General features: G+C 46.6%; 3 protein-coding genes across 9 annotated transcripts; 2 read left to right on the forward strand and 1 right to left on the reverse strand.

The window, feature by feature from the left end:
* Positions 1–134: 134 nt before the first annotated feature.
* Rpn8 (regulatory particle non-ATPase 8) lies at positions 135–1,668 on the reverse strand. The gene is made up of 2 exons (XM_017161533.2): positions 1,302–1,668; positions 135–1,242 (listed from the first exon to the last, which is right to left on the reverse strand). The coding sequence occupies exons 1-2, from the start codon at positions 1,474–1,476 to the stop codon at positions 407–409; spliced, it is 1,011 nt and encodes a 336-aa protein (XP_017017022.1). The 5' UTR covers positions 1,477–1,668; the 3' UTR covers positions 135–406.
* Positions 1,669–2,121: 453 nt separating this feature from the next.
* Positions 2,122–12,295, forward strand: Slik (Sterile20-like kinase). 6 transcript variants are annotated; one of them, XM_017161470.3, is made up of 14 exons: positions 2,122–2,282; positions 3,122–3,328; positions 3,500–3,943; positions 4,007–4,205; positions 4,265–4,575; positions 4,639–4,779; positions 5,732–5,807; positions 5,876–6,201; positions 6,269–8,500; positions 8,557–8,663; positions 8,718–8,850; positions 9,619–10,608; positions 11,423–11,503; positions 11,674–12,295. In XM_017161470.3, exons 3-14 carry the CDS (start codon positions 3,620–3,622, stop codon positions 11,821–11,823), a joined length of 5,070 nt encoding a protein of 1,689 aa, XP_017016959.1. In that variant the 5' UTR covers positions 2,122–2,282; positions 3,122–3,328; positions 3,500–3,619; the 3' UTR covers positions 11,824–12,295. The 6 variants fall into 6 exon arrangements, with proteins under 6 accessions (XP_017016959.1, XP_017016958.1, XP_070140922.1 ...); XM_017161469.3 differs by lacking the exons at positions 9,619–10,608; positions 11,423–11,503 and having other exon boundaries at positions 2,123–2,282; XM_070284821.1 differs by lacking the exon at positions 11,674–12,295 and having other exon boundaries at positions 2,123–2,282; positions 9,619–11,430.
* Positions 12,296–15,550: 3,255 nt separating this feature from the next.
* Positions 15,551–26,785, forward strand: mAChR-A (muscarinic Acetylcholine Receptor, A-type). Of its 2 annotated transcripts, none has more exons than XM_017161369.3 (5): positions 15,551–16,387; positions 21,727–22,888; positions 22,944–23,127; positions 23,181–23,368; positions 25,391–26,785. In XM_017161369.3, exons 2-5 carry the CDS (start codon positions 21,945–21,947, stop codon positions 26,517–26,519), a joined length of 2,445 nt encoding a protein of 814 aa, XP_017016858.1. In that variant the 5' UTR covers positions 15,551–16,387; positions 21,727–21,944; the 3' UTR covers positions 26,520–26,785. The 2 variants fall into 2 exon arrangements, with proteins under 2 accessions (XP_017016858.1, XP_017016859.1); XM_017161370.3 differs by having other exon boundaries at positions 23,181–23,317.
* Positions 26,786–27,214: the final 429 nt, after the last annotated feature.

Raw genomic sequence — 27,214 nt, forward strand, 5'->3', positions numbered from 1 at the left:
TTTTGAGTGGGAAATGGGAAAACCTAAATCATAAGAGTTTTCTACTTCCATTATGTTTTCCTAACTTAGTTCTTAGGAGAATTTAATGCTCTCTAACTTGTATCCTTAAAATCCCCCTTACCAAAACCACACCATTTAAATTATTTAATTTTTAATTACATAAACTTGCCGTTAGTTAGTTACGCGTAGCTGGCGAAATAATAAACAGGGAGCTTGAATTCATGGGATGGATGAATGGGAGCAATGTTTGATTTTCGGAGGCCATTGCGCACACCCACGCCGAGTGTAGAGACGCTGTATATTTTGGAGGCCGCTGGTCCCGGTTCCTACGGATCGGAGGCAGCAGCTAATCCGGCGGCGTCTGCTTCTTTCGCTTCCGACGAGGCTTGCGCTTCTTCTTCCGCTCCTATTTCCGGGACCCCTTGCTGCCCTCGTCCTTGCCCTTGTCGGCCTTCTCCTCCGTCTTCTTGCCATCCTTGGTCTCCTTGTTGTCCTTATCCTTGCTCTCCTTATTCTTCTCCTTGGCATCCTTGCTGTCGCTCTTGCCCTCCTCGGCGTCGCGATTCGCCAGCTTGTTGTTGATCAGGTTATGCAGCGCAATGATCGAACGCACCATGGAGGCCAGATAGACGACCAGCATCTGGTCGTTGGTCTTCACGTACATGGTGCCGGTGAACTGGTCGTTGGTGATGTCCGGCAGCAGGTTGAAGATATCCTGCAGCTGGTACACAATCTGGTGATTGATGGGCATCTTGCCGTCGCCCACGCGCTGCAGATACTGCTTGATGTCGCGCAGCTGGGCGTTCAAGCCCTTGAGACCCATCAGCTGGTTGGTGATCTTCTGCGAGAGGCTGCCCACCGTGGTGTCCTTGATGTCTCGCAGCAGATGCTCTACGCCCACTTCCTCAGCCTCCTCGGCACCGATCTCGCTGGGCACGTGTTCGAAGGTCTTGCTGGTGGGCGAGCCATCGTCATGGACCTCCTCCACGGATATGTACGCCTCGGTGGGCAGGCCCAGGTCCTTGGGCTTTGCGTCGATGATCACCAGCACGGAGTTGGGGCAGTAGCGGCGGATGAGCTCATTGATGGCAATGTCGTTCTGGTGGAGCTTGGGACCCGTGTGGTACCAGCCCACGACGCGCTCCCTGGCGTTAACCTTCTTGAACATGCCATACATGTTCTCCAGGTAGTCGTGGTCCAGGAACCACACTGACTTGTCCTTGTCATCCTCATCAAACGGCACTGCAAATAGGAAGGAATCTCTAGTCTTTGTTTCACCTCCGACTGGACCATGTACTAACCTGCAAAGCTGTTGGAGACGTCTAGCACGCCCTTAGAACGCCAGCAGCCCAGAAGGACGCCCACGACGCGCTTCTGGTTGCCAATCTTTCCCATGCGATTGAAGTGATCCACCACGGACAGCAGGACCAGCGGATGCACTATCACTTTGTTTACGCTCACCTCCAGCGACGGCATGTTTGTTGTTTTTCTCGATTTTCGGTTGGGGAACTCCTATAATGTGTGCACCGCTTGCTAGGTGCCAGGCTGCTCTGTGATTTCGAGGGAGTTTACTGCCTGGCGATTATATATTTCGCGAAATTCGTAGCGTTTTGCGGCAAAAATTGAGAGCAAAATGACAAGCAGAAACGTTTCTTACAGTGTGACCGTAGCTCGCCTGTTACGGTAAGCCGTGGCATTTTTAAAATATACTGTAAAAGATGGTCTTTTTTAATGGCCCGTTTCCACTAGGATCGCATCTGGGTTTGTGCCATAAATGTAGAATGTAATGAAAAAGAAAGCTGACATCAATAGATTTCTCAATTTGAACGGTTTAACCGTTTATACATTTTTTAAACAAAATTGCAACATTTTTTTTCCCTTTGGCTGATCGAGAATATATATGGTTTATTGGGTCTGAAATGACTTATTCAATTCACGAGAAAAATGTTGATATAAAAAATATTGCATCTTGAATCTGGGTAACTTAAACTCTGTTTAATTATTAATTCCGGCTGCATTTATTACAGTAAAATTTAAAAATAAGATCAAAAATAAATTTGATTTTCGTTATTTTCGTGACACGAACAAACACGCAACCCTTGTTCTTCGTGGTATATTTGTGGCGCAGCCAATTGGTATTTTTTAACGGTCGAGTCGCGGTCACACCGGTGCGCAAATCTCCAGTGGAAAAATCATGAAGAAAACGCCGTGCAAACAGTTGGAAAGTGGGAAAATCAACAAACAGTGAGGCTGCAACTGTAGCACAACGGCCTATTATAAATGTAAATAGCCGCTCACTGCGGAATTAATCATCTTTTCCGCCTGCGTGCGTGTTCGAGTGTGTGCTAGTGTGTGTTGTTTCTGTTTTTGCCCTTGGCGAAGGCAACCCATCGTGCCGCTCTCCTCGCACACAGGGCTGCCAGATGACCCAAACGCCATTTTTGAGCGCGATAGCGGCGGGTTGGCAGCACCGGGCGCGAGAGAAATTACAAATTGCTTAGCTGCGCGTTCGGCCGTTCGGGGAAAATACGTTTTTATCGCTGGCGAAAGGGTGCGGGCGGCAGGCAAAAAGGCCAAAACAACAACTGCGATCGTTAGGCGCAGCACCTGATATCAGGAGACAACTGGTGAATGAGGTGCGGATGAGGTAATTCCCTGGCTGCGTGCGTCTACAGTTTCACGCCCATCGCCGTCGCCGCCACTGCCGCTCGTAATCATCAATGAGTCGCTCCGCAGTGAGCGCTGTGCCTGTGCTGCTGCGTCCACTTTAAACTCGGATTCGTGCGCGTGTTGTTTACAAATTCCGGGCCTGCATTGTGCGATTCAAGGCGCCGTGTGGCCGCTAAATTTATTTGCAAACTGGCCTCTCGAAGGCTTCCAAGTTTCGCTGAGATTTCGGCCAAAAAATACAGTGGGGATAGTTCGTTCATTTGTGAAGGGAGAGGGGGGACTGTAAAAGCCCAGAGACCAGCTCACAAATACTTAGAGAACGACGACACACACACGCGCGCACTCATACATGGACGCGGGCAGAGCTACGCTCTTTTGTCTACGTCTTTGACTTTTTCTCGTTTGTAATCATTTTCCTCCCATTCGTACGTGTTTTTTCTACAAATATTAGAGCTCGCGAGCTGCTAATTAAATTATAAAACATACAGAAGCGTTAAAGACTGCGAAGACGACGACGACAACGGCGGAATCCCAACCAAGCCCACAATCCCCGCTCGTTGGCCCATTTTCGCTGGAAGAGCGCACTAAACACTAAACACTGAATGCGGAACGCTCTGAAAGGCGAGGAGGAGAGAGTGTCAAAAGCAACGGCTAATAGGTGAGTGTAGTTTAAACTGGGCTACGGAATAGTTTCGTTACGTTACGCTTACGGGGCTTACTGCTCCCCCGGACTTGAAACCCTGCCAACTCTACTTCTACCGCTGCTGGTGCTGGTGCAAAAACCAATCAATAACCACTCGCCAATGTCCAATGTGTCGTCGCCCCGCAGCTTTCACCAAATCTAGTTTTCCTGGTTGGACTCTCGCCCAGGAGCTCAGCTATGTAGAAGCCAGACTGAGCAAACAGCAGCAGGGGAAATCTACAGAAAGAGACACCACACACCACCGCCATGTCGTTCATCACCAACCTAAAGAAGGTCTTCCACCTCGGCGGGGGTGAGGCCAAAAAGAAGCGGCTGTTCAATAACATCAAGATGGACACCGATCCGGCGGAGGTCTGGGAAATGGTCGGCGAGCTGGGCGACGGAGCCTTCGGCAAGGTGTACAAGGCCCAGCACAGAGAGCAGAAGCGCTTCGCCGCCGCCAAGATGTGCCAGCTGGAGGATGAGGAGAATCTTAGCGATCACATGGTCGAAATCGATATTCTCTCCGAGATCAAGCACCCCAACGTGGTGGAGCTGTACGAGGCCTTCTCCATCGATGATAAGCTCTGGGTGAGTAATTGTCAATTGGTTCTCAGTTAGGCAGCAGAGTAACCTTCCTGTGATTCCCACCAGATGCTCATCGAGTACTGCGATGGTGGGGCCCTGGACAGCATCATGGTGGAGCTGGAGAAGCCACTGACTGAGCCGCAAATTGCCTACGTCTGCAAGCACATGACCGAGGGTCTCACCTTTCTGCACCGGAACAAGGTCATCCATCGCGATTTAAAGGCCGGCAATGTCCTGCTTACCATGGAGGGCGGCGTCAAGCTGGGTAAGTTTTTCTTTTCTCCAATTCGAATTATGCTTCATAGAGGATTTCCTTCCATTTAGCCGACTTTGGTGTCTCGGCCAAGAATAAGCACACAATGCAGAAGCACGACACCTTCATTGGCACTCCCTACTGGATGGCGCCGGAGCTGGTGCTCTGCGAAACGTTCCGGGACAATCCGTACGATCACAAAGTGGACGTCTGGTCATTGGGCATCACGCTCATCGAGCTGGCCCAGATGGAGCCGCCCAACAGCGAGATGTCGCCCATGCGCGTGCTCCTCAAGATTCAGAAGAGCGAGCCGCCCAAGCTGGAGCAGCCGACCAGGTGGAGCAAGGAGTTCAATGATTTCCTCAAGAAGTCTTTAGTCAAAGTAAAAAGTTGGCTATTTTACTTTCACTTTGCCACACTAAAATGTTTATTTTCGTATCAACAGGATCCGCAAATGAGGCCCACAACGGATGTGCTGCTGCAGCACAGCTTCATCAGCAGGGATTTAGATGCAAAGCCCATCAGGGACCTGCTGCTCGAGTACAAAGCCGAGGTCGTGGAGGAAGTGGTGGACGATGAGGCCGAGGTGAGTGTGTGTTTCCATTGCCAACTTCAATCTCTGTGCCCTACACTGCACCCAAGTAGTCCAATCGCTAGATGTGATGATAATCTCAACGTTCTCTCACCTCTCCAACTGCTCTCTCTTCTCTCTTACACGCTGCCGCCTCTCAACCCAACCAAAAAAAAAAAAATCAAAATCTGGCACCGTGCGATAAATTATTCTTATACTTTTATCTTGGTTTATTCTCCGCCTTGCGTTATATTTGGTTCTATATTGTTTCTTATTTTGTGTTGTGTCGCAATGTTTGTGCTTATCATTTTCGTATGTGGTTACTTGGAAAATAATTGATATAGAAGCTTAAGCGCCAAGTGAAGCGGCGTTCTCTCTATCAGAGGGTTGGTAAGTCGTTCTACAGCAACCCGTCTAGCCCGCTCCGTCCGTTCCTGCCACCAGGCACTACCCCGCTCCAACCAACCCGTCCGGCACTGCATCCCCGGCACTCCGATAGCAGGCCCTCCACAATTAGTTTACTTATTTTTATCAGCATTGCCAAATGCTGCTTATCACGACGAGGCATTCCTCTTAGTATTGTGTATATATATGTTGTGTATGTAAAGCCTTTCCGCTGCTATCAGTTTCTTGTGGTAATTATAGCAAGCACACTTTTACACATACCCTGTGTGTTAGGCTGACAACTGTGTGTCTTTTGCGCTATCAATGTCTCTTAGATCAGGACCCAGATATAGTTTGTGGGGCAATAATAACAGATGGAATTTGCAAATAATGTTCAACAATCACGCTTCGATGTTTAAAGAATAGCAATTACTTGTCACTTTTCTCGGGCATCCGAAGAACTTCCAAGACTCTGCTGAAGTAGTTAGATCCAAGTAGCAAAGCTAGCTGAACAGCTGTATTAGGAAGCACTTGAAATGATTTTGTTACTAATCGGGGATTTCCCGCTTCTTCACTCACACAGGAACCCCGCAACTCGGCGCTCCAGCTCGACCTGGACGATGACTCTGCTTCGCTGCAGAGCCAAGACATTGACAAACGTAAGTCTATTCCGCTATTAAATCTATATTTTCAGGCACTAAACTTTGCTATTTTTGTGGATCAACAGTTCCAGGTACACCTACATCCATTTTGCGGGATGCCAAAGAGCAGTCCCAACCAAGTAGCAGTTTACCAATCGCAGCAGCGGCCACTGCAGCAGCAACCACTAAAGCCACCACTCCGGACAGACCAAACCACACAAAGGATGACAATGCTGAAGCGGCAGTACAGCAGCCGCAGCAGCATACCAAAGTGCCTGCTCCAGCGCCGCCTTCGCCCCAGCAAACGCCTCCACCACAAGTCCAGCAGCCACCAACTCCGCCAGCAGCAGCAGCAGCAGCTGCTGTGGCACCTGTCACGGAAGCAGCTGAAAAAACCGAGTCCGACAAGAAGGTATTTTTCACTCTTTTGCTTTTCATTTTACCAAATCAAGAATAATAATAATCCTTTATATGTTAAGCACTTTGTCAAAAAGGAAAAGGGTAAGGCGCCGCCACCACCGTCACCCTTGGGCATTACAAATTCAAAGCAACCGGCCCAGAAATTGGCCTCACCCGAACCCGCCACCACAGCCATTGAGGTGGCCATTGGCCAAGAGGCGGCGGAGCAGAAACCGCAGCCGCCCTCGCCCACCGCCTCGTCCATTGTCTCCGTGCAATCGGTGGCCTCGTCCAGCTCCTCAGGCAGCATTTCCAACGCAGTCCTGAGCTCGAGTACATCCTTGATTACGATCAACAGCGATGCGCCGACACCACAGCATCAGCAGCATCAGTTGCAGCCACAGCATGTGGTGTTGCCAAACAGCCTGGAGTCCGTGAGTCAGATCACTGTGGTCACCAGCACTCATCCACCGGTGATTATCGACAACTCAGTGGTGCCGCCACAGCCACAGCTGCAGAGCGAGGTGATCATTGTGTCCAACGATCTGAACAAGAGCACGCACTTGCACGAGTCCTCGACGGATGATGACTTCCCCTCGTTGGACGACAGTTTGGGCGATGCCAGCACGCCGCCCCACAAGCAATCTTCCATGATATTGGCCGTCAATGACCCGGCAGGAGTGGTTCCCGTTCCACCGCCCCAGCCGCAAACGTCATCCACTGTCCACGCCCGCAAGCTGGACGAAAGTGAGGTGCTCATTGTAAGCCCCTCATACGCGGATGATGATTCTGCCTATAACACGGCCTCTGGCAGTCACAGCCACGATCACAGCGATCATCTGATGGACACCAGTCATGTGTCCGTGGTAACCGTCGGCGATGAGGAGATCAAGGTGAAGGACAGCAGCAACGAGCTGGGAAAACGACAGCCAAACGGACTTGGCATTGTGCCCGAGGACGTTAATATTATCGTGAACCGGTTCAAGCAGGAGAAGCGTTCGCCGGACAGCTCGCTGAGCGAGAATGGGTCGATGCGCGGACGTCGGGGCATTGAGGTGCAAGTGAGCGGCAGCGTTGGCTCCGACGTGGACAGCATTGGCACCAACACTAGTCAGGACAGCCGTCACGAGGTGGATCACAACAACAAGCAGCAGCAACAGCAGCAGCAGCCACCAGCTGCCGTGCTCATGCCTCCGCCGCCGCCTTCGGTAACGAATAACCACAATCACATGACCATCGATGAGGAGGAAGAAGTGGTGATCCGGCCCAAGGCGAGAGTTCCGCCCGTGGTTAAGTCGGTTAACGCGCAAGGGCTTACGAAGGAAGAGATTGAGCTGCGCAATCTGCGGAAGAAGACTCGCAAGCGCACGCGCAAGTTCGAGATCGATGGCGTACAGATGACCACCACCACGAGCCGGGTGATCTACGGCGACGAGGAGAATGGACGGATCTACGATGACCACGACTTCCGTAAGCAGGAGCTGCGTGAACTGAAGATGCTGCAGAAGCAGGAGAAGAAGCAGCAGACGGAGCTACACACGAAGGAGCAGCAGGCCAAGGAGCAGCAGGATCGCCGCTTCGAGCAGGAGCGCACGTCGCTGGAGAAGACATACGAGGCGGACATGGACATGCTGGCGCGCCAGCACAAGCAGCTGGTGGAGAAGACTGAGCAGACGCAGGAGAACGAGCTACGCTCTTCGTCCAAGCGCATCCGCTCCGAGCAGGAGCAGGAGCTGAAGATCTTCCGCGAGAACCTCAAGCAGGAAATTCGGCTGTTGAAGCAGGAGGTCGACCTGTTCCCCAAGGACAAGCGCAAGGATGAGTTCAAGCAGCGCCGCTCGGCCATGGAGCTGGATCACGAGGAGAAGGAGCGCGCCTTTCTGGACTCGCTGAAGGAGCGGCATGAGCTCCTGCTGAGGAGACTCAGCGAGAAGCATCGCGACCATCTGGCCACCATCAATCGCAACTTCCTGCAGCAAAAGCAGAATGCCATGCGAACGCGCGAGGCCCTGCTCTGGGAGCTGGAGGAGAAACAGCTGCACGAACGCCACCAGCTGTCCAAGCGGCATGTTAAGGAGCTCTGCTTCATGCAGCGCCACCAGATGATTATCCGGCACGAGAAGGAGCTGGACCAGGTGAAGCGCATGTTACAGCGCAAGGAGGAGGATCTGGTGAAGAAGCAGACGCTTGAGAAGCGGGCCCTGCCCAAGCGTATCCGGGCGGAGCGCAAGGCACGCGACCTCATGTTCCGCGAATCCTTGCGCATATCCACTAACCTGGACCCCGAGATTGAACGTGATCGCTTGAAGAAGGTGAAAAAATTAAGCAAACAAATGTAGATTGAAACTTATTCCGATTTCAAATGCAGTTCCAGGAGCAGGAGAAGAAGCGCTACATGCAGGAGGAGCGCCGCTTCGAGGTCAAGCATCAAAAGCAATTGGAGGAGCTGCGCGCCACCCGCGAGAGCGCCATAAGGTGAGTGGGATAACCTCTTGAAGGGTGAAGAAATTCAATAAATTTCATTTACAGGGAACTGGAGCAACTCCAGAACGAGAAGCGCAAGGCTCTGGTGGAGCACGAACATGCCAAGCTGGCCGAGATTGATGAGCGACTCAAGGCCGAGCTGCGCGAGTGGCGCGAACAGTTGGTGCCCCGCAAACAGGTGTGTATGAGCAGCAGGAACCCCTTGAGATTCGCCTTATTTCGTTGGTGTTTTGTGTTTTTTTTTTTATACCTCCTTAATGTACAAAGTAGATCAACTCGGTTGATACAAGTTGGTAATGATATATATTGTATATTGTATATTGATTGGTTTACGGTGAACTATGGTGTCATGTGCTAGCCTCTCCCCCCTAAAAACGAAACCCTTCCCGTTCCCCCAAGGTTGTGTGTGGCTTACAGATGAGCAATATCTCAAAAAATTTACTTTAACTTTGTATTTTAATTGCTTTTGCTCACATTGTGAGCTGTTGTCATACGATCAATAGATGGACTGACTCATTAATTTGTGTGAAGTAGAGACAGTGAATCATTGTCCAGTCAAGTGTAATCTATTTTGAATTACGGGTACTTGCTGATACGAGGGAGAACTAAGACAAAGACTGACGCTCATCTCTAAGCTGCTACAGCTGGGTGGTGGAACCAAGGCTCAACTAAATCCAATTATTTTTTCAACTTTTTCTCTCTCTTTACACCCACGCAAATGCATTCACTTTGGTGGCCTACTGTACCTACTACTACCTACAAAACTAAACAAAAAAAAAAAAAATACGAAAAACCGATAATTGATAACTGATAAATAATTAAACAAAACAAAAACCAAATGCTTACCGCTGTGCTTCCCAACTACTAACCAAAAAATACAAAAAAACCAATCAACGGACTTGGTCATGCATGTGTGTTAACAACAACCCCCTCGTAACGAGCGTAGCGGCTGAACCAATTGATCGCGACGGCCATCGATCAGCACGAGAAGCGCTATGGCCTGGTGGCCAATCGGGAGGAGTTCGAGGACCAGGAGGTGGAGCTTCCGGTGCGGCTGCGCGGCATCTACAGCGACCGCTCCTCCCGCCTGCTGCCCCGCAACACCTTCATCGATCCGCAGCACATGCCCCGCTCCCGTTCCTCGCTTCTGATGATGGGTGGCAGCGGCTCCGGCAGCAGACTATCCAATTTCCGTGGCTCCGCTCCGGATCTCAGTCGCAGTGTGCCCAGTACGCCCATCCTGCACAAGCAGCAGCGATCGCAGATGATCAGTGATTATGTGCTGGAGGAGGACGAGGAGCAGCTGCTGGCCGAGCAGATGAAGCGTGCCAGTGTGACGACACTTCCGGCCCAGAACCAGTTGCGTCTGATCACCCAACTGCCGGCCAACGAGCTTGTCAAGGTAGTGACTACTACTCCGCCCATAAACAGCGCCGAGGATGCTAGCTCCAAGCCAGCAATGAGCACTTTTCGGGCCAGCAGTACATCACCGAGGACCCCAGATGATCTGGGTCTGGTGAGCAATCGATTCAGCTGCCTGGATGCCAAGGCAGCGACGGAGGCCAGCGTAGAGCTGCGTATCCGCGAAGGACCAGTGCTGACCGCGCACACTCAGCGCCTGCTGCACTCCACCTCGTTTGCGATTAAGCGACCCTCGGTGGCCAGCCGGAGTAGCGGACGATCCTCGCTGAGCAGTGCCCAGTCGATGTACAACATTAACGAGCTGACCACTCGGTTTACCAGCGATGCGGACCTGATCTTCGACTCGGGACGCAAAGCAGCCGCCTTGCTGGATGAGGTGCAACCGCAGCTAAGATCCTCCGTAAAGCCGGGACACAGCCGGCTCAATGGAAGCGTGGTGTCGGCGGATTCGGCGGCCTCGTCTTCCGATGATTTCTACTACGATCTGTACGCGGCCAAGTACAGGCTGCCGAGGGTGAACCAGCGACAGCACAGCTGCGAGGAGGACTCGTCGGCCATCTAGGAGGGACAATCACGGATCATAATGATCAGCACTTGCCAGCCAGTCTCCTGCATGCACCGCAGCTACTAACCACTAACCCAACCAGCAATCAAACGCCTATACTCACACCTACTGACACTGAATCAAGAAACCGCTTTCATTCCTCGCTTGGTGCTGGCTAACTACCGTAGAGTCCCACATATCATCTTGCTAACCCAATTTGTACAGCTTTCTCACCTTTTACTGCTCTGCATCGGAAATTGCCATGCATACACACACACTCTGTCTTGCCAAAGTTGATTATTTTTGTCCGTTGGAATCGCAAGTCTTACTATATATTGAACGAAAGTGGATTTAGTACTTGTGTTTGCCTAATTTTAATTAAATTAAAGTATTCCCTTGACTTGGACCAGCCCTCCGCCTCCAAATGCATTCCATTTTAGCAGTATTATCAAAGTACTTAGTAACCAAATGAAACGAGAAAAAAAGAGAATAATAAAGAATATAATCAAGAACATTCCATTCTTAGCCACATGCCAAGCATTTGTGTAGCCATATCTTACTCTAAACATACTTAAATACGAACATAAATATATATACTTATAATCATATCGCAATTTTCATGATGCTTCACTGTACACACACCCACTCTTACATATAAACACACACACACTACAACGCGCTGCTATTGAAAAAACAAAAAAAAAAAAAACCAAAACCAACAAAAATCTGTATCCAAAAACTTTTCTTGCCGGCTCTCCTCCTCCTCTTCTCGTAATGTGTAAAGCAACTACAGCAGCGGCTGCAACAAGAGGTTAGTCCTTTGATCTATCCCCAGTGTGTTTCCCTGCCAAAAGGGAAATGTACTGTGTATTATAGTTACTCTCCAGCTCTCTAAATGTCCTTACTAATGCATGCGCTATATACAGCTCTATATCCCATCTCTCTAACTTGATATTGTCAGATTGAATGTTGTTTCTATGTAAAAAACCTTTGGTTTAACCTCTACCTACTAATGTTAATCATTCTCTGAATTAGCGCCTGGAGGAGACATTCGCCCAGCAGCTCGACGAGATGGAAACCCTGTATGGCGGCGCTTTGATTGTCTCCATGCCCTCGGATACGCTGCAGCGGGATCACTTTACGGGCTCGACGCGCAGCAGCCTCAGCTCCTATTCCGAGGGGTGAGCGAGGGTGCCTGCCTCCTGCTGTCGAAGAGGCAAACAAAGGAAACTGCAACGGCAGCAGCTACGACAGCTTTGAACAGAATATGAAACAAAACAATTGTCAGCCATCCATTAAGGCTTCCGCCGGCGAATGAGCGCCCCTGCCTTTGCCTATTATACATATATATATATATATATATACATATATATATATAGAGGAGGGTATATATTTTAGATGGACATGTATATGTATGTGAGCGCGTCGGGTCAAGCTTAAGTTTTTTTGTGTCGTAAAAGCCTAATGCATAAGTTTAATTTTATTATCATGCAGTGTGTATGTTAGCCTATTGTTCTATTATTATTATTATTATTATTACTCTTGTACATGTCTATCGATCTGCGTTGAAATGTCACCATATCTACGATTATACATGCAGCCATGTATATAGCTAGGTATTAAATGTGTTATATGTGCACGAGCAGAATTAAATCTACTTAATATTTATCTATGTTTAACACAACACAACACACACTCCCGTAAAACAACTGGACACACATATATACGTACACCAAACAAATAGTTTTTTTGTTGACCTTATCGCTATTGTAAATATATCTATAAAAGTATCTTAACTATGCAACACACACACACAGACAGACACGCAGACGCTTAGAGACAGAGCAGCATTCACGGGAAAGTTTAGCAAAAGTTGGAGAAATATATGTGAGATGTTTGGGATTCCATAAAGCAAATTGTGTGAGAAGACGTAGAAGATATGGAGATATGGATAATGAGAGGCCGTCGGGTAACGATAAAAGATATTTATATTTGTAAACGTTTATGCTTATATATTTTATATAAATATATACTATATATGTATATTAATTTAAACAAAAATAATATTCAACAAAAAAAATATTAAAAAACAATAGAAAAATGACAACAAGAATTGGTGTTTTGTTGGGAATTACTCAAGGCTTTGCCTCTGGCCTGGCGATTATATTTTAGAAATTTCTTAGGCATACGTTCATCTGCTGCACAAATAAATTTAATTTAGCAAGATTAAACGGAAAAGTTTGCCGACAAAACTTCCAGTAACTTCACTGCAGTAACTCAACTCGACTCTGCTCCGCATAGTTAAAGTGAAATTGTGCTCGAATGTCGGGCGAAAACATGCCACAACCAAAAATCTAAACGAGCAAATTTCTGAACTCTCAAAGGCATCTCAAAAATATCTGTCCACTGTGCTTGGCATCTCCTCTCGTTCAGCGGCATGCTGTGCCTTTCAATTACATGGTCAACGGTGCGTATGGGTGATGCGGGAAGGCAGTTTGAAGAATTTTCCGGCTTCCTCGACAGTGTCAGTACAAAATTCCAGCATATGGATGGATGCATTGGCCTGGAGAACAAGCAGCACTCGATATTTCTGGCCATTTACTGCAGCAGCGCCAGTTCTTGGAACTTAGGAAAGCCACACCCACTCCCCAAGTCCACTCGCAATCAATTCTCGCCCTAATCCATGCCGGCCAACCTCCGCTGCCTCTCTCATCCTCCCAGCGGCACAGAGCTCTTACTCATCTTTCCTTTTGCATTGTCCATTTATGTATTTTTATATCATATATGGTGTATGGTATGACGAGCATATAGAAAGTATCCGCAGACCTTAACACATGCCATGCCCAAGGGGATGTGCGGGCCTGTCGGTTGCCAGGATTTGGATGGGTGATGTGGGCCACCCGCCCAGCCGGGGGGATGTGTGTTACGTTGGGTGTGGTTGTGTGGGGGGTCAGTGCCATTGCCAGTGCCAGTGCCATGTCAGGCGCGTTAGATCCATTGTTGTCCAGTTTAAACGCAACATGAGTTGCTATTAATAAAGCCAAGGCACTTGAGGGACCAGTTTGTAATTGGCAAAGGGTTCGAAGTCGGAGTACTGTAAGGTAATTACATTTTCGGGCTTGGTAATCATTTTTATGCATTGTTTTAGAACAAATTAAGGAAATTAAAGAAATAAATGAGGTGTGCTCTTGGTAAAATATACTTTGGGGTACTTTGGGGATAAGTTATATTGCGAAAAAAGGATATGGAATTGCATAAGGTGACCCTTTGGACGGGTTAACAAGCGGAAAGAAAAGGAGTATAGATTTTGAGTTGAATAAAGTAAGCTATAAACATCATAAAGTCATATATGTAGGTATATTATTTTATATATAAACAAGTTTTAATAGCTTTTTTATTATATAATGTGTAAAATATATGGTAATTGATCCAGAATCTTTGAAACCCTTTATATGTCCCTATAAAATATGTATATTTCTACTAGCAATTGTTAACCACTTGAGATTTCTGTGGCACTCCTGGCAATCAGTTCTCTCTGTTATATATTTTTTGGGGGAATAATAAAAATCCAACAGTTAAAAACTCAACATTTATTTAAGTGCCCCCTTTTGTGGCTTACATTTCTTTGTGGCATTCTTTTTCTTTCCTTTCTAAATTCCCCAGCGAGAGGACCTGGGTCCTGGCCCAGTACGCCCATTGAACTGGCAATTGTGAACTATGCTATGCTGCTGGTATTATTTAATTGAAATGTGAGAATGCGCTTTTCCAGCGTTTCCACTTCACACGAACACCCTCGCAGCGGCACTCACACTAACGCCCTACACTTATTCGCCCAGAGTCCCATTGAAAAGCCAGCGCGGACACAGGCTCTTGATGTTGCCGCTGTTAGTGTTGCCGCCTGCAGATGTTGCTGTTGCCATTGCCGGTGTAGATGTTGCTGCGGCTCTTGCTGCTGATGAAGAGCGCGCAGAGCAGTCGTAAGCTACAAAAGATGGCACGGCAAGCATGCTTGAGCAATGCCCGTGGGCCTCGTGGCGAACTTGCCTTTGCCACCTGGAATTTGCACGCGGAAAAAGGGGGTATTTTTTTTATCGCAGAGTAAAATCTATTCCCTACTGAACGGTGACAGTATTTTATATTGTTTTTAAAGGATCTACAAGTAAGCAATTTTAAAGAAACTTGAGAATGTATATATAATTTAAGAAATTTACTTAAATTCTCCATATTTGGTTTTAAATATTATAAAATCTTTAATTTCAATTAAAGGAAGTACAACATACCTAACGTTTTATAAGTCTTCAGAAGGACATTGTAATAAATTATTGATTCCTTGATATCCTTGAGGTAGTATCCATTTAAAGCCTCTATTAAACTTTAAAACATAAGAACAATATACATAGACAACCTGACACCTCCTTGTTAGATTGTTTTCTTTTTCTAAATGTATCCCTTAGTTTTTTTTCTGTGCATTCAAGTTACTAACCACCCAGGACATCCCCTAACCGCTGCTCTGCTCCCTCACCTCCTTTGCAGTTGGACTGTTGCGGCGTTTTCATTCATATTCATCCATTAAGTTCCGCTGCCAGCACATTTTCGGCTGTGCAGCGTAACGCACACACAGAGACATTCCTGCAGGCGCGCAGTTTTCCGCTTTTCCGCCACCCACACACTGACACAGGCACGCACATGTCCTTTGTGTGAGGGTGTTCGCCAAAGGATGCTCGCCATGTTGCCCAACAAACACAAATTCCAGCACAAAAGGATCCTGAATCTTGCGCTCGCTCTCCCGTTCGTTTTTTGGGCTCGGCAGCTTCGGCGGCTCTTCGGCAAGCGGCTCGGCTGCCTGGTTGCTCGTCTCTCTTCGGTCATACCGTTATATACCTTAACTGAAATTTTCAGTTTCAGTCCCGGATGAGATTTAGCAACGTGCGCTACAGCTTCTCTCTGGCCGCGAAAAAAAAACAAATCCCAGAAAAGCAGAGGGGAAGCGAATCGGAAGGCTAAGACGCGTGCACAAACGCTTAACTGTTTTTATTACCTAGCCGTAAAGTGAATTCTAAAAGCAATAATTAATGAGAGAGAATAATTAAAAAATAGAGAATAGTTAATAAATAAAAGTGTGCAAAGTTCTAGCGTGTATCATCTATCTATATGGCGAAAATAGTAAACCCGATTACAATGTTAAATGTGGAAACTTTGGGCACGCAAAGCGTCGCAGCGTAGACGCCGACTGTGGCAGCGGGGCAGCGGCAGCGACGCCGGCGTCGCAGTTCGCATTGTGTATAATAAAATTGGCGAAAGGCGAAATGAATTGAGCAGGCCAGCTCAGCGCGGAGGCGAAGAAGCTGGGGAGCAGCAGCAGGACCAGGACCAGGAGCAGGGCGGGGAGCGAAGCGGAGCTGAGGAGGACTAGAAAGCAGAGCCAAAGATGTGCGCGCACAATACAAAAAATTACAAAGCATACTTTTGGGAGCGGCAAATGGCCAAAATCAACAGAAACAGCAACACCAACAGCAGAGCAGCAGCGCCAGCAGCAGAGGAAGAAGCAGCAGCAGCATCAGCAAAAACAAAAACAAAAGCAAAGCCAAAGGCAAAAGCAAAAGCTCCAAAAACAACAACAACAACAGCGATGTCACCGTTACAACTGAAGCCGATGCTGAGCGTGCACAAATAAGCAATAGGTTAGAGCAAGAGGGCAAAAGCCAAAGGAGAGCGGAGAGCGGCAACAGCGACAGCGAGAGAGAGCGAAGTAAGTGTGTATGCGTGCGTTGGCAGCGCTGCTTTCTCCGTTTCCAGTGCTCTCGTTTTGATTAAACTTTGTGCGAGTGAGTAGGTCGGTGGGGCGCGGCTCAGGCCACCTCCCCTGTCCCAACGCCCCCTCCCTGGACCACCGACCACCGCCCACCAGCTCGCAAAAATCTCACAGCGGAGCCTGCACGGCAAAAAACCCTAAAAAATAACAGTAACCATAAACTAGTTACAAGCTGCAGAAGGTCCTTTAAAATCCTGAAATATTTGCCATACTTTCTAAAATGTTAAAACTAGCTTTTGTACATGATATTTGCACCATAGGAAACTTCCTAAAAAGTTCTGGGATGGCTTTTTCAAAACAATGATTTCCCCAAAGATGGTTTATTTATAATTTAACTCTCAACTTCGTTTTTTTTAAACAATTATCTTAGCCACAAGCATTGAAAACCTAAAATTCAATTTTGTATAGTTTTTTCATCAATATTGTTATTTACTTCACTTTGAAAATAAAATCTTTGGTGCAAATACCGTAGAAAGGACTATTTTCCAGTAACTATTTTAATAATATTTCAAGTTTTCATTAAAAATCATTTATAAAGTTGAGAATTATAGATCCTAGAATAGCCAAGAACCTTTGATATCCTTCGCACCCATTGATGCCTTGAATTTCTCCCTGTGCGGTCCACATTTCGCATGGCAATATGCTTAGCGGACAGCCCCTTAGCATAAGGTGAAACCCAGGGCCCGTCGTCCAGCAATTCAATTTCCGCAAACAAGCCAGGCAAAAGTAAGAGCGAAGGCGGCTCTCGGCTCGGACAGCTCGAAAGGGCCGAAAGCAGCAGAAAGCAGGCAGCAGGCATCTAACAGCATCCGCTTGGCATCAGCAGCCATGTGGCAAGCAATTAAACTCGCGCAAAAATTAACATAAGCCAGCGGAAAGGAACGGAAAGGAGCGGAAAGGCAAAGAAGACACAGAAGGGCGCACAAAAGTATGCAGCTAGTTGGCCTTTCTTTTTCTTTGCAAAGAGTGTGTGTGTGTGTGTAGGTGCGTGGGTGTGTGCAAATAGGGGTTTGAGCGTGTGAGTGAGCGTTGACAGAGCCCGCATAAAAGCAGGCGACCCAGAACGAGGGCCCAAAAATGCGAATAAACGAATATATCCAGTGCAAAATAAAGCCGACTGTTGATGAGCTGATCAAAAATACACACAGCAGCCCAGAGCAGAGACAGTGACAAGTGACTAAGGGCGAAAATATGTGTAATTTTGAGCTCCTATTTGCTACTAGAAAAGCACAGAAGTTCAATTAAAAGGCTTGTAAAGGAAGAGAGTGTGTTTAAAGCTTGATTTGTAGTATTTGTTTGAGATATGGACATGTAGCGGGATGGAAAAAGTAAAATATATTATGTATACATAGATTATCAAAACTCAAAAGAGACATAATCCAAGAGTAGAAAAAGGTTTTAAAACCATAGAAACTTTTAATGAAAGCGAATAATAGCCTAGCGAATAGTTCCCAGTTCTTTCTTGACTTTCGTCATAAAAACGCCACCTAGTAATTTTCTATTTGTAATTAATTTTCTAGGAAAGAATTATTTAATAATATATACTTGTGACCCCTAAAACTTTGTCGAAATTGTAAACTGAAACAAGCAATTAACTTCGTCAAATAATTGTTTCCGTCACCTGTGCCGAGAGGCAATAAACAGAATTTAAGTTCGGCCAAAGTGTCAGGAGCTGCATTGGGGAATTAATAGAATGCATTATTGAGGACTTACACAAGTAATTGCAATTCCCATGAATTTCTCATTAGCAGCAATTATATTCCTATGCATTAGTTAATTAGCAAATGAAAGCAACTTTCTGCCGCCATTAGCCAACAATCAATAAATATTTCAGTTGGTATTTAATCGCCGGTTGCTAGGAGCGTGTAAGAACTGTATCACCTGATTGCCAGTAAGCCTGCGATAAAGCGAAATTTACAATTATCTATTGTACAGCTAATTAAATGGCCTAATCATTTATTTAGCAGCAAATGCTGTGATAAAAGCCAGATTCGCAATCACTAAACGTGTATTTAATGAAATGGCCAAAGAGTCGCCTGTTAGCAGCGAAAAACATAATTCCGCGCACCTGGCATACATTTTTAATAAATAAATATACATGATATAGGTATATGTCTGGGTATATAGTTACTGCCCCTGATTTGATTAGCGGTTACTTACTGTGTTTACTCCATCGTTCCACTGGCTCTCTGGCTCCGGCTCGTGGCCGTGTCATAAAAATAGCCTAATAAATGGCAAAACAAATCCGCGCGGGTCGCAGGTTGTGTGTGCGGGTGCCGCTTTTCAGCCTGTGGGTGCTGGTGTGTGTGTAACATCATACCATACGACTATATGTATATGCGTATATGGTTACTTGTGTTTTTCGCCCGACGCATTTGATAATAAATCCATAAATCCTTTTTTTATGGCAGCCAAAAAGCGAGGCACGGCAACAAGAAGCTCAATTCGATTATTTGCCAAGGAGCGGTCGGTCTGTCGGTCGGTCGCCTGATAAATTTGAATGTTACATGCGGCAGACAGCTATCCGGTTACCTCCACCCGACTACACTCAATAACTAGTTAGCCTCAAAGGTAGACGGACAGGGGCAAGGTACAACAACCGTAGGTAGGTTCAAATCACGTAGCCGGGAAGTAACGATGCAACTATACATTCTCGGAAAAACATCTTACTACAAGGATATAACCGCCACTCACTCGCTCACATAGGCAGGCAGCCTGACTGCTACTCCTGACTTCTGCGATTTGTTTTTCATTTATTGGAAATGTTTCTGCTCTCTCCATTCACCGGAGCCGTTGTTGTTTTTGTTCTTGTCAATACGATACGTCGGCTCAATTTATGGCGCCCCATTGGTTTGGCCCATCCCAACGCGCCCCTCCCCTTTTGTTAGCTTGTTTTGCAATTGATTTATACGTGTGTGCGTGTTTTCAATGAGATAAACAGACGGATTTTGATTGATTTATTGGTTAACGCTGCATTTAATTGGGCATCGATTGGTGGGTTTTCCACAAATAGCCTGAAAACAAGAGCGAGCTAAATTCCATGGAAATGAAACACTGATTGAGCCCGACATGAGGTCAATTACACAATCATAGCACACTTGTACCGAAAGCCATCAGAATTTACAATATCGGTATGCAAATATGAGATTTCGATGCAATGCATTTACCGACAATTGGTTAATTAATTTGCTCGATTTGCGATGCGGTGGAATCCCACGAGGATGCACTAGGGGAATGCCAGAAATTTGATTAATTCAATAGAATTCAAAAACAATTTGGGCTTTCAATTAAAAGAGCTCTTAGAACAACCTAAAAAGTAGGCAATGCAATGAATAAAATACCTTGAAATCACTGCAACGCAAAATATTATGTATACGTAATATTTTTGTTCTCTGATTGCCTTTTATTCAATTTAACTCTCATCTCTTTGCTTGGTTTTTATTGCAGCCTTAAGGGCAATTAAAAATAATCCCAACAATTGAATGAAACCAAAAATGAAATCCGCTTAGATGGGAAATTTAGTTTTCTGGTGTCCTGACCCTTATGTGGCCCGATTTGTATGAAATCCCAGTGACAATGGACTAGCTGGCACACAATAACTTTACACTTATTGAATGCGAATCAATCACGGACAGTACAGTCCGTTGTGGCCCTTCATTTCACCAGGCCAGTATCATGGCCCATCAATCAGGTGGCAGGCAGGCATCCATGGCGTATGCGTAACGTGGCTTTTCATTAAACAGAGAACTTTCCAAATCAAAGTCTTCGCGCACACAATGGCTGCCAAATGAAGGCGATATGTATAGGCATATGGCCAATGACAACATCAATAGTTTTGAAAAGTGTCAGAGGAAGCCGCCTGGAACATTTCCGTGCCAAAGTGTCGGAGCCAGTAGCTTTCAGCTTCGAGCCAAGTTCCCACTGCGACACTGTTGCACGTTGTGTTGGTATTTCTTTTTCTTTTTTCTTTTTTTTTGTGACGTTTTTGCCACTGCCATTGTTGGCAACAGTAATAAACGAACAACAAATGTTGTGGGTGTGGCTGGAAATGGAAAGGCAGATGGATATGGAAATGGGGCGGCCTGCCAAGGAAACGCATTCAAGCCGTTTTCATTTTCATTTTCATTTACACTCAGAGACTCACATTTACATTCGCATTTCCATTAAAACAAATCACACAGAAAATGTCATTTTGCAGAAAGGACAAAGCAAGTCAGGCCCCTGGCATTGTAAATATATTATTTCGCTTCCTTGTCCCACGATTCCTCGCCGCCAAACCCGCCCAGGGGAAGATGTAGGGAAAGATATATCAAAGGCCAGTGACGGGGACAGTTTCTCATAAATCTCGCCGTTGCCTCTCGTCCGTTGTTTTTATAGCTGCCATCCGCCGGGTTTGGTCTGGCCATTTCCATTTGGGAATGGAATCGCGTGGCCCTGTGCAACAACACCGCTCCGGGATTACTGCATTTACCCACAACCACATGCAATTGCTGTGAGTCCTTAAGCTGATTACACGGTCCTTAGGCACCACAAGCATATTTCGGTACTAACCGTCTACGATGACTTATCTTAATTAGAGATGCATCCGGCTTTAATCTGCGGCGGAATCTTCATCTAGGTAATTATTTACAATGATTCTAGCTAAGCGCGGAAGGAGCACTCTGACTTGGTTCCTCTGATACCAACACTTTGCGGCGTACATTGCCCCATCAACTACATTTAATAATTTTCCTTGGCGCCACTTTGCCACTCCTGGCCTCGTCGTAAGCACCTATTTTACTTTATTACTGATATTCGAGAGGGGCTATAAAGGCGACTAGTTATGAGACTTTTAAAGGCTGACTATAAAAGAGTGATGGAAAGCTTGTTTAGTTCTTTGTTTTCTGATATTGAGCAATATTGCTACAAAGGTATTAAAGTACATAGAAATGGGGTAAGAAGTATTATCAAAGATTAATAGTTAAGGAAATGGAAAAAATACACTATATTTTCAATAAGAAAATAAATAAATAGATCTCCTTTAAGGCACTATAATATAAAAATACTTTTAATATGAGTTTCTTAGAAATGAAGTCGGAAAAGCCAGAAAATATTACCTTTTCTAATATAAATCACGGTCCAAGGGAACCTAAATATTAGCTTGAGCTTCGAATTAGCCACGTTTATCTAACCACCATGTATACCCTTATTTGCTTAAGAGCATTCCATAGTCGCCCTTGTCCTTGCCCTCCCCCTAACTCCCATATTTGACACTCCATTTTTTTTATTGCTTGCAGGGCCGGAGGAGAAATGGCCAACGCCTTGCGTGGGTGCAGCCAAAAGGATAAGCAGCGGATGAAAGCAAACTAAACGACCAGCGCGACACACACAGCAAGCAAGTGGGAGAGCTTCCAAGAGATTTAGAGAGAGAGAGAGAGAGAGAGAGTGATATAGGGAGCGAGAAAGAGAATCATAATCCTTACAGCTGCAAAGCAGATAAAATCACGTATCCGCCATGGAGCCGGTGATGAGTCTGGCACTGGCCGCCCACGGGCCGCCCAGCATACTGGAGCCGCTGTTTAAAACCGCAACCACGAGCACAACGACCACCACCACCACGACGACAAGCACGACGACGACGACAAGCAGTCCGGCGGGCCTATCACCCACAGGCACCACCCTGCTAACAGCCCTGCTGGAGAACCTGACGACGACGGCAGCCAGCGGGATGTACGATCCGTTTGGATACGGCAACGGAACGAACGGCACCATGGGCTTTGAGACGAAGGGACCGCGGTATTCACTGGCCTCCATGGTGGTCATGGGTTTCGTGGCGGCGATTCTGAGCACGGTGACAGTGGCGGGCAACGTTATGGTGATGATATCCTTTAAGATCGATAAGCAACTGCAGACGATCAGCAACTACTTCCTGTTCTCGCTGGCCATTGCGGACTTTGCCATCGGTGCGATATCGATGCCGCTGTTTGCGGTGACCACCATTCTGGGCTATTGGCCTTTGGGACCGATCGTCTGCGACACGTGGCTGGCCCTCGACTATTTGGCCTCTAATGCCTCGGTGCTAAACCTGCTGATCATTAGTTTCGATCGCTATTTCAGCGTGACGCGCCCGCTGACATATCGCGCCAAGAGGACAACCAATCGAGCGGCTGTGATGATAGGCGCTGCCTGGGGTATTAGTTTGCTCCTATGGCCGCCCTGGATCTACAGCTGGCCATATATTGAAGGCAAGCGAACAGTGCCCAAGGACGAGTGCTACATACAGTTCATTGAGACGAATCAGTACATTACATTTGGCACGGCACTGGCGGCCTTCTACTTCCCGGTGACCATCATGTGCTTCCTGTACTGGCGCATTTGGCGCGAGACGAAGAAGCGGCAGAAGGATTTGCCCAATCTGCAGGCGGGCAAGAAGGACTCCAGCAAGCGTTCCAATAGCAGGTAATAATACTAGGATAATTCCAGGCTAAGTCGTTTTCTAATTTATATTTTTCAGTGACGAAAACACGGTGGTGAATCATGCTTCCGGCGGCCTGCTGGCCTTTGGGCAAATGGGCGGCAATGACCACGACACCTGGCGACGGCCGCGCTCCGAGAGCTCGGCGGATGCGGAGAGTGTCTATATGACCAACATGGTCATCGACTCGGGTTATCATGGGATGCATTCACGAAAGTCAAGCGTAGGTTTTGCAGGCTATACGATTCCCTGATAATTAATTAACTTGACTCACAGATCAAAAGCACCAATACAATCAAAAAGTCATACACCTGCTTCGGCAGCATCAAGGAGTGGTGCATCGCGTGGTGGCACTCCGGGCGCGAGGATTCCGACGACTTTGCCTACGAACAGGAGGAGCCGTCTGATTTAGGGTATGCAACACCAGTAACAATTGAAACTCCTTTACAAAGCTCCGTCTCCAGGTAGTAAAAACAATCAAAATTCTGAACTTTAATCGTCTATATCGAGTAAGCCGACACCGCACCCACTCTCTCACTGTATCCTGTATTCGTGTTTTATTCGCATCGATTGCACCCAGAGAGCACTTTTCCACTTTCACTTTTCACCGAAAAGCACACACACAGCCGCCAGCAATACTTTTAAGCTTAGGTTTATCAGCAAACGGAATGTGAGAGAGCTCGAAATCCTTCACTGGCCAACGGCCATCCATCGCAGGAAACTGCAGCAGGTCCTTTATCACTCCCACCGCTCCCACTATTAATCCCACAACCATCCACCACCCATCCCGATCCGCACACACACGAATCCATCAAAGTCGTAGTAGCCAGCACACAAATAATCCACGTAGATGGAGGGCTTTGCACCACTGCACCAGCAACACAAGCACACCAGCACCAGCACCCGCACACCGTTTGGATGTCCTGAGTGTCCTGGATGGAAACTAATTGGGGCTTACATACGTCCGAAGAGCTGGGCAGCATTGTGCTGCGGAGTCCAGAGTTTGCTCATTCTTTTGGCTTTAATTAATTCATGAAATTGCATTTAGATAACTGATAGTTTCAGCTTTGTTTTCAATGCCCCTTAAAGCCCTTTCTGCATTTAAATTGTCTTGTTTACAGTTGGGATGGCTTCACGCCCCAACTGAGGCAGGGCAAGTGCAGTTATTGTTTGAAATATTCACATTGTTGCATTTAAATTTTGTAACTAAAAAGCCATTTCAGAGTTGAAAGGTCTTATTTAAAGCTAAAAATCAACAGGGCAAAAAAGCTAATGATGGGTTTGTGCAAAATTTCTATAGGGTTTTTTTTTGCACACTAAAATAAAAAGTTTATCAGCCATTAAGGGTTTGGAAAGGCTATTTACAGCGAAATATGAAAAACTAAACAGTCATTTAGTGTGAAAAAATGGTCATTGTCTAAATATAAACTTTCAGAGTTTTCATTTCTAGTTAAAAAGTATTTTACATGAATTTTGTGTTAGTGAAACCATAAAAGTAAGTTAACACTCTTTTCTATGAAATACTTTCGACAATTGAGCTTTATTATAACCAGTGAAGTTTATTAAAAAGTAAATGCTTAAAGGAAGAGGCAAGTTTATGAACTGAAATAATTTCAAAAAAAACTTTAATATGCACATTTTGTCATATATCTCAGAGGAATAATCAACACAAATGTAGTTTGAAATTAATGGCTTTTAGAATAAATTACTAAAAATGCAGTTTGAGGCTAAAACACAATTAAAAGGAATCAGCGTAAATTGAGCTTCAGATGAATCTACAAATGAAACCGCATACTAATTTGTATGCTAATGAGGAAAATATGGCTATTTTCGCCTAAATAAAATGCATTTGAAAGATATATCTGGGGCTTGGGTGACACTGTTTGACCGCTGGACTTGTTTCAATTTATGTGTGCCACTGGCATTCGACTGGGTAATCGATTTGAGTTGCGATTTCCGGCCACTTGTTTCCATTCCAAAACGCACTTCGCAGGGATGTGTGTCACCACAACCGCATTTAACAGTGTGTGTGTGCCTTAGGCACTGGAAAAAAACAATGGGATATTTCTAAACGATTTTTAAAAGGAGTAGAGTCTTAAAAAACAATACTAATAGAAGAAGAAGCCTTTGCAAGTCTCTAAGGATATTACAAAATATATGTAAGATATAGTAAATATTTTTGTAAGGACCCTTTTCTCACTGTGCATCCTTGTGTGCCAGTTAGACGAGCAGTTGCATCCTGAGTTCGGCCCCGGGCCGTTGTTGTTTTTGTTGTCAGCTTTCGTTACGTTGCCTGTCAGTGTCAGAGTGGTCCACTCTAATGTATCTGCGTGTGCCTGCCTCTGCATCTCTGTATCTCTGACTCTGTATATATGTATATATGTATCTATGTTGCTCTGTGCAAGTGTATATGTGTGCGTGTTAAAATGCGATACCAACCACATCCTTTCTGTTTTTCGCTTCCTTCTCGCCCCTCTCCCACGCAGATGCACCTCGATGAACGTGATGCGGGACAACTACTCGATGGGCGGCAGCGTTAGCGGCGTACGACCGCCCAGCATTCTCTTGTCGGATGTCTCGCCCACGCCGCTGCCACGCCCACCGCTCGCCTCCATCTCGCAGCTGCAGGAAATGAATGTGAATGCGAGTGCGAGTGCGGCCACTGGGAATGTGAATTCGAATGCAATGGCGATTGTGAATCCGGGTGCGATGGCCACCAATTCCAATGGCAACATCAACAACAATCACAACAACAACCACAATGCAAACGGCATTGGCACAGCGGCGAATGGAAATGGCGGCGGCGGTGCAGGCGGAGGCGGAAACGGAAGTGCCGCAACGGCACGCGACACACGCACACTGCCCGTGATCAATCGCATAAACTCGCGGTCGGTGAGCCAGGATTCCGTATACACGATACTCATCCGGCTGCCCTCCGACGGAGCCTCCAGCAATGCGGCCACTGCCAACGGGGCCAATGCGTCGGCGGCAGCGGCCTCCACATCCTTGAGCCTGCAAGGCGACTGTGCACCCTCCATCAAGATGATACACGAGGATGGGCCATCATCGACCGTTGGCGGAAATCCGAACGCCAACGCGACAGGGCCACCGGCCACCACGCGACGACCATTGGCCTCGCGCGACTCCGAGTTCAGCCTGCCACTCGGACGAAGGATGTCGCATGCCCAGCACGATGCCAGGCTGCTCAACGCCAAGGTTATACCCAAGCAGTTGGGCAAGGGCGTTGTGGGCGGGGCGGCTGGGGCCCACGCCCTCATGAACGCCCGCAATGCAGCCAAGAAAAAGAAGAAATCGCAGGAGAAGCGGCAGGAGTCAAAGGCGGCCAAGACGCTCTCAGCCATCCTGCTCAGTTTCATCATCACGTGGACGCCGTACAACATCCTGGTGCTGATCAAGCCGCTGACCACCTGCTCCGACTGCATACCGACGGAGCTGTGGGACTTCTTCTACGCGCTGTGCTACATCAACTCGACGATCAACCCCATGTGCTATGCCCTGTGCAACGCCTCCTTCCGCAGGACCTACATCCGGATACTCACCTGCAAGTGGCACACCCGCAACCGCGAGGGCATGGTGCGCGGCGTCTACAACTAGATATCCCTAGATATATATCCCCAGACCTTAATATATGTTCACCACTTCCTCCGACAAGTGGCCAGAGTCCGGTTAGCTACTAGTAGTTGCAATAAGTGTTGTGCGGGCTTGAGATTGGAGTTTAGGGAGAAGTTCGGCGGCGAGTAAACCAAAACTACGCTTAGTGATTACCCATTGACAAGCAGTACTGATTTTTTGATGTCTAGCCCCCGACTTTATACACAGAAATATATATATATAGATCAAGCATATTCCCAATTCCGGGAGGGTTGCCCAGCAATGATTTGCTAGAACAAAGGTTTGAAGGAAACTAGATTAGTTTATAGTTATCTAAGGGGGTTACTTCATGGTGAAGATCGTACCTTCCACGGTTAAGTTCTCTTTCCTAATCCAAGTTCAACCTATAAAGTTCGACCAACTGCTTCCAAGTATGCCAAAGATCTCATTTAGGTATCTTTAGATTTAAAGTAATTCCCAAAAGGGGCAGCCCTCCCAGCACCTGGCCATGTTCCCCAGAGAAGCAAAAAGAAGCTAAGAAGCGATGACAGATTCCATTTTGTTAGGCGATTATGTACTGTTAGGTAGGCACATGCTCCATGCAAGAAGAATTTAATACAAATATAATGGATTACGATTTGGAATTCATATATATATATATACATATATATTATTATACACATGGCAAATGAGTTAGC

Source organism: Drosophila kikkawai, chromosome 2R (assembly GCF_030179895.1).
Source record: "Drosophila kikkawai strain 14028-0561.14 chromosome 2R, DkikHiC1v2, whole genome shotgun sequence".
In the NCBI taxonomy this organism is placed as follows: domain Eukaryota; kingdom Metazoa; phylum Arthropoda; class Insecta; order Diptera; family Drosophilidae; genus Drosophila; species Drosophila kikkawai.

Coding starts and splice junctions, on each gene's coding strand:
- mAChR-A (XM_017161369.3), top strand. CDS start 21,945: ATGGAGCCGGTGATGAGTCTGGCACTGGCCGCCCACGGGCCGCCCAGC. Junction 22,889..22,943: donor AGCAAGCGTTCCAATAGCAG/GTAATAATACTA, acceptor TATATTTTTCAG/TGACGAAAACACGGTGGTGA. Junction 23,369..25,390: donor TTACAAAGCTCCGTCTCCAG/GTAGTAAAAACA, acceptor TCTCCCACGCAG/ATGCACCTCGATGAACGTGA.
- Rpn8 (XM_017161533.2), bottom strand. CDS start 1,476: ATGCCGTCGCTGGAGGTGAGCGTAAACAAAGTGATAGTGCATCCGCTG. Junction 1,243..1,301: donor CGTCTCCAACAGCTTTGCAG/GTTAGTACATGG, acceptor TCCTATTTGCAG/TGCCGTTTGATGAGGATGAC.
- Slik (XM_017161470.3), top strand. CDS start 3,620: ATGTCGTTCATCACCAACCTAAAGAAGGTCTTCCACCTCGGCGGGGGT. Junction 8,851..9,618: donor AGTTGGTGCCCCGCAAACAG/GTGTGTATGAGC, acceptor TAACGAGCGTAG/CGGCTGAACCAATTGATCGC. Junction 10,609..11,422: donor CCAAGTACAGGCTGCCGAGG/GTGAACCAGCGA, acceptor TAATGTGTAAAG/CAACTACAGCAGCGGCTGCA.